At 36.0% G+C, this 12,251-nt stretch overlaps 1 protein-coding gene across 11 annotated transcripts in view; it reads right to left on the bottom strand.

Moving 5' to 3' along the window:
- The window catches only part of LOC136830811 (protein PALS1-like), a 580,368-nt gene that overhangs the window by 178,673 nt on the left and 389,444 nt on the right, over positions 1-12,251 (bottom strand). For all 11 annotated transcript variants that reach the window (XM_067090739.1, XM_067090742.1, XM_067090741.1 and 8 more), the window contains one exon: positions 4,041-4,098. In XM_067090739.1, coding sequence (XP_066946840.1) covers positions 4,041-4,098 — 58 coding nt within the window. The remainder of the gene's footprint in view (positions 1-4,040; positions 4,099-12,251) is intronic.

Genomic DNA, 12,251 nt, shown 5'->3' with positions numbered 1-12,251 from the left:
TTAAAAGCTAGTTCGTGTAGTCATAAAATGCAAAACATTTTCATATAGCCAAACCTGAAAATATCTAAAATTTCACCACAAACATTGCAGTAAATCAACAGAATTTATTTATTCGAAATTCATTATAATCTCGCATTCAAAAATGTCACAAAAAGTTTACCAAAACGAAGTAAATATTTGTAAATATAGATAAGTTATAGCCAAACCTAACCAAGAAAACTTCAATAAATGAACATTACAAGCGAAAGATTGATTACCATTCACATGTCCAGTGCATAATACATCAACCGCAGACTTTACAGTTATATGATCATGTAGCAGACAATCGCATTCAAAATCAAAGAAGTAAATGTTTCTTGGTCAAAAACTAAGAGGAGAATGCGGAAAAGGTGTAATGACCACATTTACCTTAGTCAATTGTTATAATTATGTAGTAAATTCTTTAAAAAATGCTACATGAATATGATGATATTTTCTTGTTTAAAATGTATATGTGAAATAATGAGACATCATTTACGCTTCTTTGGTTCCGTTTAGAAACTTGTCTTTTTCCCTTTCAATAAATATGGGATCATATAATATCTAATTTACATCAATGATAAGGCTTGGTGTGTAATTTTCCCCCTTTTAATACAAAAAATACCGCATTACCTCCTATGAGCCGGCTTAGAGCCTATCTTTAAAATAAATATTTCATCACATAATATCAAATTTCCATTTTACCTCGCTCAGCTAAGGTATCTTTACCTTTCCAATAAATATTGAATCAAACAGTACCTAATTTATTCGTTCTCTGGGTCCGCTCAGAGCCAGCGCAGATCCGTGTCCGTGTATAATGTTGCTGGCCGGGAAACATGATTCACTTACCCGAGTTCTGTTACTCATCAAAGCAAGGTCATGGATGGAAGTAAAGCCGTGTTCATGTTACTTTTTCCTGCTCTCGACGATATCTGATTCAATTATCATCAATTCCACTTATCGAATTGCATTTCCTTGATGTTCTGGCTTAACTTGAAAATAGTAACGAAGTTTAATTTCAAACTATTTCAAGGAATTTACAGAACAGCCCATTTTAAGACACGATATAAAACAAATATATACATTCTGAATCACAGCTCCGCATCCCTGGATATACTGCATTTCAGTACGTGAGTTATATATGTACAGAATATGACAGGATCCTACTCAATCTATTTTCCCAAATTAGCTTAACGCTGTTTTGCGAAATCTGATTTTACAGTTATGACAGTTCCTTTTTTTTCGGTCCATCAATAACTGAGTTCCTCTCTTTCTAAGGAGCCCCAGTCTCTCAATGCTCCGCTATAGAAGAATATCCGTTACTTTTTATTATCATTACCGTACTTATTGTTTATACAATTTTGTCATTGTATATAAGCCGTCTCCATTGTATTTTTTTTTGTATTTTCATATGGCCATGAGATGAAATAAAGCTTATTATTATTATTATTATTATTATTATTATTATTATTATTATTATTATTATTATTATTATTATTATTACTTATAAACAAACATTAGTTTTTTTTTATTTTGCCTGATTAAAAATAGAATGACAACTCGGATAAAAAAAGAAAAAACCGGTATTTCAAGAGCCTAAAAATCCCCACACCTTGCACCAAAAGTTGGCCTTTCTGTGGTATTTCAAATTTGCTTGTAAAAACCGACTTAATATCTGCACGAAAGCCATTAGTCTCTCTCTCTCTCTCTCTCTCTCTCTCTCTCTCTCTCTCTCTCTCTCTCTCTCTCTCTCTCGTGTGTGTGTGTGTGTGTGCGCGTGTGTGCGTGAGGTCGCTATTCATGTTCTATGGACTACTCCTATTCTGTCTATGTTGTCACTGCCACTCCTATGTCACCTGATCTTGTTGGTACAGGTAAACATGGACCAAACGCTACCTATACTGAGTGCCAAGGGCTGAGGGACACTCAGAAATTTCAGAGAGAGAGAGAGAGAGAGAGAGAGAGAGAGAGAGAGAGAGAGAGAGAGAGAGAGGTACAACTATTAAAATTCATTTACAGCAAAAAGAAACCCTATTCACAGCAATAAATAAAAACAAAACAAATCGTAGACGCAGAAAAATTAAGCGTCATTCAACGTAGAGAGTAAAGACTATTTTAATGCATCCAATAGCCATAAAGACTTTAGCCTCTTGTATATTGCTTATTTACATCATAAACCGCAAGTAGTCTGAGATGTCAATGATGGCAATTAGCACACATACATACACATGTATGTATGTTTCTATGTATGTGTGCAAGTGGTTTAGCCCACATACAAAAATATGGAGAAAAACCAGCAAAATAATAATAATGTGGCATATACACTGGCATAGAATGAATGAAACGTCAACATTCCCCAATAAAGCAACTGCAATACAATATCTGAGTCTGGTCGAGAATACCAATTAATACCCTTTACGCAACGTTTAACCTCTACAGTTACATCGAACCTAATAAATTTGGAAGTCTTCTAGGCAGTACTGTAGAACAGATGTTCACATGTCCCTGTTGCTAACGTGCGCAGTTCTTCTGTGCTTTTAGCGTTGCCGAAGTGTTTTGTGGTCGGGGTGGAAAATACCAGTGTATTTTGTACTGTACCTATTGCATCTGCATTCCTTAATTGTCCATAAATACATATAAAGTATTTTATTATTATTATTTTTGCTACTACTACTTAATTCACATATCAGTTTTGATTTTAACATAAATTTGTTTAATGTACAATAATGTCTCACAGAGTATCACGGAAAACTGAAAGCTGTGTTATAATGGCATATATATCATCTTAAACTGAATCAACACGTCAAGACAGACCAATAAACGTCTACCATAGTATACCATTCTATTCATTCTTCCTCACAGAAAACGTGTTAAAGAAAATGGGTAAAATTTAAAGGAGCTACGCATTTATCACGCCATTCCACTGGAAGTTCCAGATAACTGAAAAACATGTATGTGATCGTTCACTACGCTTGCTAAAAGAGATGAAACTGGTAATTAACACAATCACGAGCCGAGACTCCATTTCACTGTTGCAGTACAAAGACGGAAAATTACGCTGCCATTAACCTTTACTTAGCATTTTTACATCCACGCCGTTCATGTACGGAACATTTATTTTCGATCCAATTCCAAGTATCCTCGAAATAAAAGATGCCATCATTGTTAATCAACAGGAGCTGAAAAACCCAAGATCTTCAGGACACAGATAGAAAAAATATTTTAACAATCTTTTCATAACAGGAAATCACGAGTACTTCTATGCAACCCACAAACGCGAGAACTGAGTGAAAAATTAGACGGCGTAATCTTTACTTCAAAAAAGTAATAAATGGATATCCTAGGCGTCTGTTAAACATTCTGCATTATTACGGATATATAAATCAATTCAATTTCCTATCCTGGAAGCCACTATGTTCAAGCTAATATAAAATTATGATGATGATGGGGATTCGATGTTTACTATCACTGATGACACGTTTAACCATCTTGGCAGAATCAGAAATAGAATGAATCAGACTTATCATGCCTTAAACCCACATAAAATATGAGGAATTACTTTGGGATCGTTTCGTGGGTGGGGTTACCCCTCCCCCCCTTACACGAAAACTTTCCACATGGAAGGCTCCGGCATCCACAACGCATCCAGAACTTCGGCGACAAGATTCTCGTGGGTTTCTGACCCATATCACATCACTTCTCCCCTATTCCCACATCTGTTATGGGAAACCTGCTTTGCTTGTTACCAGAAACTGGTGGTAACAACACCACAGATTATCAGCGACAACAAATCATCGATGGGTAAGGTTAGAAAATGATCGGATATCTACCAATGAATACCAGAATCAGTTGGTGCATATCTACTTTGACCTTTGGTACCGGCTTGTGTAAGCAAACTCTGGTAATAAAACTAAAGCATAAAACTTACATAAGATGAACCATGAGATTCAATAAGCGAACAGTAGGAGTGACAAATTTTTCACGAATAAGATGAAGAACAGAAAGCGAAATGATAAACTTACCTAACTTGTTGCCGGTTCTTCTTTTCACCCGCAAGCATATTGTCCTCGATCTTATGCACTGAAATGAAGAAGCAAAAGCAAAGACGTATGTTAATATACACAAATAATAAATACATACAATGTACACTGTAAAATAGGTAAAGGTAATCCGAAACAACTACAAACCAACTACCTCGGTTTCGCATTCACAAATTGCACAAACACACTGAAATTGGTCTTTCATACTTGAAACAGCACGCTTTGTTGCATGAAAGAATATTAAAGGAAAAAGGTAATAAAAGGAGCACGGCAAACAACGAGATATCACAGGCCACAGCCTCATTAAAAAGTAAACACAAAAATAAAGTCTATGGGTTACACACTGCCACTGCCAACACAAAGAGGCACTAATTGGAAAACTTTACCAGCCTCTAAAACAGCATTAACTACTTTTGAGTCCCGGACTAAAAGGCACCTGGGGACATCATTATCTTGCGTAACTTTGAAAAAAATGGATTTTACGGTTTACAAAGATACAGACACATAGATGTACACAAAGAGATTCTACAATAAAAAACCATACATCATTGTTTATCTAAATCTATCATATGTATATATATGTTGTGTATATATATATATATATATATATATATATATATATATATATATATATATATATGTCTGTGTGTGTGTGAATATTTTCGCTATGAGGACTGAACACCATTCTCTTTGAGAAGCGTCGAAAGGAATAAAAATAACAATACTCCTTCTACCTTCTCTGACGTCAATGATGTAAATTATAATCGGAGAAACGTCTTGAATTCGACAGGTACAGCGCAAAAATATCTAGCACGAGCGCGCACGCACACAAGCACACACATGTGTACACACACACACAAAGATGATTTTTATCCTGATTATAGAACCACTAAAGTCATAAACGAGCTATTTGCTGCTCATTAAAGATCACAGGACTGCAAGAGCCACATTCATCTACCATCAAGCCAGAGAGAGAGAGAGAGAGAGAGAGAGAGAGAGAGAGAGAGAGAGAGAGAGAGAGAGAGAGAGAGAATTCCAGTAAAATAAAAATGGGTATACACCAATTTAACCAAACTGGAAAACAAATGTTGAAGCATATCTCAATAACCTCTTAGGTCTCAAGTTTGCATAAAAATATTTAATGTACGTGTTTATAATAAAATACGAATGGACTTATTCGCCTTTTGTAACGTATTCTTTCATACAAAATCATATTAATGAAAAGAAAAATGCAAATGTTTTACTTAAACTATAAAATCTTTAAGTTAAACCAGTGTATGATCTCTCAACTTAAAAAGAAATAAAAATTTTCCTAAAATCGGTCATAAACCACTTCACTTTGATTTTAATGGGCATGAATGCCTAATATAAAATTTGGAAAAATTCCGAAGATTATTTAAATTATCTGTCGGTTGAGGAGCAATACTGTATAACTGGTGTAATAATGTATGAAAACGCTTAAGAAACCTCAGCCATTGAATGATTGTTTACTCACGGCCTATGACAGAACCACCACCCAAGGCTTACAAGATGAAAACTCAAGAACACACACACACACGCACACACACACACACATATATACTCTTCTCTTTTTAAAGTGTACTAATTTTCTTATACGGAGGTTCATACAAGACCTAACGATGAAAGTCAAGTGTTATGGGCGTCAAATCCTTACTGCAGAGACAGCTTTCGGGAAGCATTTTACTCGTCGATCGGAAGAAATTTAAATGCCAACGAAGCGATTACGACCACCAACGATTTTTCCCCTTTATAATTCAAAGAAACAAGCCATGATCCAGAAGACCGCGAGGGCATTAGACAGGAGTCAAATCTCGAGGAGTTGAACATAGTATACAGTAGGTACGTGCTCGCCACATGGCCGATCATCACCCAAAATTTCCACACACCTTAAAAATGGCCTGCTATATATTTGCTCAAAGAATCGGATATAATGCAGTGAACAAAATCTAACCCTACTTATACAATGAGTACTCTACAGAGTAAATACGCACACACACTTCTTTATATGGTGTATATATATATATATATATATATATATATATATATATATATATATATATATATATATATATTACATATATATACTGTATATATATATATATATATATATATATATATATATATATATATTACATATATTACATATATATATGTATATATATATATATATATATATATATATATATATATATATATATATATAGATAGATGGATAGGTACATAGAAAACTAACCCTGATGTTGGGAAATGGAACGAATTGGTGTGTGTGTGTGTGTGTGTGTGTGTGTGTGTGTGTGTGTGTGAGAGAGAGAGAGAGAGAGAGAGAGAGAGAGAGAGAGAGAGAGAGAGAGAGAGAGAGAGAGAGAGCACTTGAATTTTCCAAGACATTATTCTACCCTCATGCAGTGTAGCATCTTGCCCAGATCATATCAATTCGATTCAAGATACCCTTTCGACGGCGTCAATGCATATTAAAAAGGGCCGTAAAGAAGGCGAGGGAAGCTAACGATGCAGATAAACCCCCAGATGCTAATGAACAAAAGGGACGAGAGCGCCGCCGTATCGTTTCCATAAATGCTAATGAAGGCGAGGGTGCTAATGAAGGCAACGGGGATCTTCAGGAAAAGAAGCCAATGTGATAAGGATTTACCTCGCTCGATGCCACTGTGGACGAGACGCCGTCTCCTTCTCACACGGATTTCAAGCTGATTATGCATGACTGTGTAATTGTGTATTTGCATACATAAATATGCGATGCTTGAGATTAGGTACGTAGTTAAGTATATATAGGATAGAATAATTATTAACCACGTCTGTTTTTTCACCGACTCCTATTCATCTCTACCCTACCCGTGACCCTCAATAACCGACTATCAACCACGTGCATCATTCACTCTTAAGATAAATCGAACGTCAGATATTTAAAAGGAAACATACCCGTACCGCTTCTTACCTAGCCAGAATCCGGGGAATCAAACGCGGGTTCATCGGTTGTGAGCCGGGAATAGCACCAACGCCCATGAGGACCAGAGAGAGAGAGAGAGAGAGAAGAAACAAACACACATTTCAACTTGAAAAACTCCTAAGATTTTTACCTAATAAGCCTCTTCAACAAACAAAACTTCCTCCCAAAAATTCACGAAGGGAAGTTCTCCCAACATCTCATTTAACTTTTCTGTTAATAATCCAACCCACAGAGGGCCGAGAAGTTTATGTATCAACAGTCTATTATTCTCCACTCCTCTTCTCCCTAACTGAAAACCACGGCTCCTGGTCAAATAAGCAAAACGCAACCTGTTCTTTTAAAATAAAACCTAATCTCCCTAAAAGATAAAAACCCGAACCCTGGACCCCACAAGTCACAAACCACGACTCCCAGTCGCCCTTAACCAAAAACCACGACTCTTGGTCTTTAAATCATGAACTAAGACTCAAAGCCTTGCTAAACCATTTTGTTTAAAAATAATAAGACTCCTGTTCTCCCTAAAACCAAATACATGACTCCTGGTATCCTTAAAACCATACGCCACAAACCATGCTCTGCCTACAGCCAAAATCCGAGACTCTTGGTAGTCCTTAAACCAAAAACCATAGATCCTGCTCTCCCTAAAACCAACGACAACGGAATGCCAATTAAACCTCTTGAAATGAAACATACAATTTCACTTCACTGCCAAACAGGGGCCCATTCCATGTCTATCAACTTTAAGGATACCATATTCATTCTTCTACTTCCTGGTCCTACAGCCATCACGGCCTTAATCCCTTTCAGTCCCACTCAATACTTCAAAGTAAACATCTTCTAGAGCTCTACAGACGACCACCCACACCCTACTGCCATCATCATCATCAGGAATCGATATTTATGAAAACTAGACCCGGACCAAAGCAAACATCATTTATCTGATATCCGAGAATGGTTCGGGTTCGCGATTGGTTTTAGTTTTAATTCAACTACAGGCCATTATGCATTTGATCGGAGAGGGAGAGGGAGTGTGGATGGATTTCGTAAACTCTCTCTCTCTCTCTCTCTCTCTCTCTCTCTCTCTCTCTCTCTCTCTCTCTCTCTCTCTCACACACACACACACACAAACGCGTATGAATAAAACGCGTAAATGAATAAAAAGATTTTCTTCCTCCCCCCGTGAATAAAGTTCAGAGCAGCTGAACAGCTGCATTTGGTATCAATGCGATAAAAACAAGAAAGAAAACGTAATTAATGAAGGCTATGACAGCATACAAAAAAAATAACGAACAAAGAAACAAAGAAAAAACAATTACATAGGCATTGGAATTTAATAGCGTTTGCAAACACCGAATCGATGCATATTTTTACAAATATCTGAGATTCAGTCACTGGCTGCAGTACATGATATATGTCAATCAACTCAAAAACAAGAAATATTACAGCGCTATTACATGACCGTGTTGTAATCACGTTCACTGAATATTGAACAGATACCACGGCATGGTTTTGCAAGAACAAAAAGCTGAAATAGAGTGAATTTTCTGCAAGGCATTAAAACGAATGGAATGAGGCAGGGAAGTAAAGTGACCATAAAAATTAAAGGGTAAAACCATCAGCTTTTCCTGTTAACTCAGAAGGCCCTTCTCTTGAAAGCTGCTTATTATTATTATTATTATTATTATTATTATTATTATTATTATTATTATTATTATCCAAAATTTTTAAGCACTGACCGTTAACTTGCAAAGGAAGTTTCCCCATAATCCAGTGCGCATATGTCAAAAAAACCAAGAATAAAAAAATTACACTTTAATCAGGGTGAATAAAAGAGAAAAGTATGTACGGATTAAAACTAAATAACAAAACAACGAGAATACATCAACAAAAAAGAAGTATAATTAAGAAAAATAAAAATGAAGATAAACCTCCATGAAAGAGTGAAAATTAGGGGTACCTGCTATTCCTACAAACGCTGAATATTCTTTAGAAATAGAGAAGCCACAGTTTATTTCATTTGGAAGAATTTGATAAAAAAAAAAAAAGAACCAACAAACCCAGCTACGTGTTTGTTTAGTAAATCAAGGGGGAAAATAGCTCGCGACAACTGCAGTCTAGCCTTCTGCGCTGATCCTGCGGAAGTTTACTGATTCAACACCTGATTAAAGACGCAAGACACTTTTAGTCTGATGAAATTAGTCCTCACCAGTAAACAGTTTATTTGTAATATATTACCTCCTTTACTCTCGAAAAGTTTAAATTCTTCTGGATCACATCGCATTGCCTTAACCTTCTCTAGAACGCTTCTACTAGCAGAAGCTCTTCGTTGGGTGAGTCGGTAGAGCTGCGGACTGTCACTCGATGGACCGGAGTTCAATTGCCCGGCCGGCTGATGAAGAGTTAGAGGAATTTATTTCTGGTGATAGAAATTCATTTCTCGCTATAATATGTTCGGATTCCACAGTAAGCTGTAGGTCCCGTTGCTAAGTAACCAATTGGTTTTTAGCCACGTAAAATAAGTCTAATCCTTCGGGCCAGCCCTAGGAGAGCTGTTAATCAGCTCAGTGGTCTGGTAAAACTAAGGTATACTTAACTTTCTACTAGCAGAATGAGAGAAGAAAGTAGTAGAAAAGATTCATAGAAATCTCACGAACAGACTGAAATAAATAACTGGTAAATATATAATTTAGAACCGTAATAAACAATAAATTCCCCTTGAAAAAAAAAAAAAGTTAATTATATAACACGAAACTGAGGATGGAAAAAGTCTAGGCCTCTGTACATACAAAGACAAAAACCACCCCCTCAGCTTCTAATCTTCTATATGTGAGGGAAAGGGCCGGAAAGAATTCGATGGATCTCTTTATGGTAAATAAGGAGAGCGTAAATAAGTTCATGTAAGGAGGGTCGCATTTTGTGAATGTAGTCCTCTTCTCGAAGCCTCTCTCTCTCTCTCTCTCTCTCTCTCTCTCTCTCTCTCTCTCTCTCTCTCTCTCTCTCTTGGGTAAAGCATTGTTGTGTGCCCTAAACAAGCAAATCAATAAAGTTTCCTAAGGTGACTTTTTTTCTTCTGGGAGGAGATGTAAGGAAAAGGGGTGAGGAGATGGACAGGAGAACGAACATGAATTTAAGAGAGATCTAGTTTCGCCGGCCAATGGAATTTAAAAATGATAAATGCACCTATTCTTCTCTATTACTCATGCAAGCAAGCAAGCGCACGCACACAATTATTATATATATATATATATATATATATATATATATATATATATATATATATATATATATATATATATATATATATATATATATATATATATATATATATATATATATTAGTGCTAACAACAAAAGTAAGAGCACACTCAAAAACTAAAATCAGGGAGGCTGAATAACACTCTCATGTAAGGATCAATTTCGGTGACAGAATGACTGACAAGGACAGATAATCAATATTAAAGCGAAGAAGATGATGATGTCCTCTTCCTTTCCTTCAACCCTCCTCCTCCTCCTTATTCCTCTCTTCTCCTTTTCCTCCTATCATTATCATCCCGCTGTTCATCATCAACACAAGAGGGGGAGAAACGACGACTGAAGAAGCGTGATATTACATAAATGCAGCGACCAACACCGATCGATGATTATGATGATGACGATCACTGAGAGAGAGAGAGAGAGAGAGAGAGAGAGAGAGAGAGACTCACCTTTCACACTATTATCTCTTCATGGCATCCTCAAAGAAGAACTACTCAATATAACGCAATTAGCCGTAAAGTACACCAAAACACTAACTGTAAAATCTACTTCAGGCGACAAGATCCTCTGTCAGCCTCGTCCACGACTAAATCTGGATGTTTAAGTTAAAGTTAAAGTCCTCCTGGACCTCTGTAGGCTCATAGGGCAGGCGCTGATCTGTTTCTTAGGCCGACAGCCAGTGGGGGACAGCGTGTTGCTAGCTCCACTGTTTCTGGATGTACCTTACGAAAATAGTAATAAGAACAAGCAGCAACAACAAAATAGAAAAACCTATTTTCAAAAATAATTAAACCCAGCAATGGATCCATTTCTCATTATCTCGAGGGTATATAAATCCACAAACAGGCGTTACTTTACAAAAGACGATATCGCTGATTTTGTTTCTCTTTTACAGTTTAAGTTAGATAACAAGGGGTTGGAAGAATGAAATCACTTGATTTATATGTGCCTGTTAGTGAGAAGAAGTGAGTCACAAAATGAGTAAAGCACGGAAGGTGGCAGGATGTATACAAAAGATTAGAAGGAGAATTGGAATGCCTATGGCAGGCAAGATGGAATGGTATGAAGGGATTGCTGAGCTAGCCCTCCATTATGGAAATGATTTGTGCATAGTGACTGTGAATGAAAAACAATAGGCCGAAGTTCAAAACTAACTGTTTGCTTAGTACATGTGGCATAAGGAGAATCAATGGCAAGCAAGGTGAATGGCTTAATATCTAGTTAGCGCAGTGTGAGTAGTGTGAGTAGAGAGGGTTGGCATGTTACTGATGACGCTTCTGTATAGGTATATCAAATGAATGAAATTATGAATTATTTCTGCTACGGGGGCTTATGTACGACACGGCAGTTAAAGTGGAAACTAATAGTGACTGCAATGTTGTTTTTCATCTCTGGAGCCACACGACAGGCGATAAGCTTTAATGTAAAAAAAGTTACAATATATATGTATACATATGTGTGTATGTGTGTATACATACATACATACTATATATATATATATATATATATATATATATATATATATATATATATATATATATATATATATATATATATATATATATATATATATATATATATATATATATATATATATATATATATATACATACATATATATTTTTTATGAAAAGAAATTATCACGAATAACTCCCTGTCCACAAACAATCATTCAAACATCATGTGATCCTTTTGCCACCTATTTCTTTCTTTCAATGCCCATTCGCAGATCTGCAAAGCCTAACAAAAAATAACTCGATATTTAAGGAAATTTTAAATTCACTGTATAATTTATAATGAAGCTTTAAAAAGTATTACACTCACTATTAACAAGGTACTACTATATTTACAAATCTACGAATAATTCTTACTATTCATACATAACCTTATGTAAGTATTTCTGACTTTCCTCTCTCACAAAAATGGAACTATTTCTGCTGCTTTGAATTTCC

The sequence above is a fragment of the Macrobrachium rosenbergii genome, chromosome 47 (genome assembly GCF_040412425.1).
Source record: "Macrobrachium rosenbergii isolate ZJJX-2024 chromosome 47, ASM4041242v1, whole genome shotgun sequence".
NCBI classification, from domain to species: Eukaryota; Metazoa; Arthropoda; class Malacostraca; order Decapoda; family Palaemonidae; genus Macrobrachium; species Macrobrachium rosenbergii.
The sequence above is the reverse complement of the archived record's forward strand: the minus strand, read 5'-3'. Positions and strand labels throughout refer to the sequence as shown.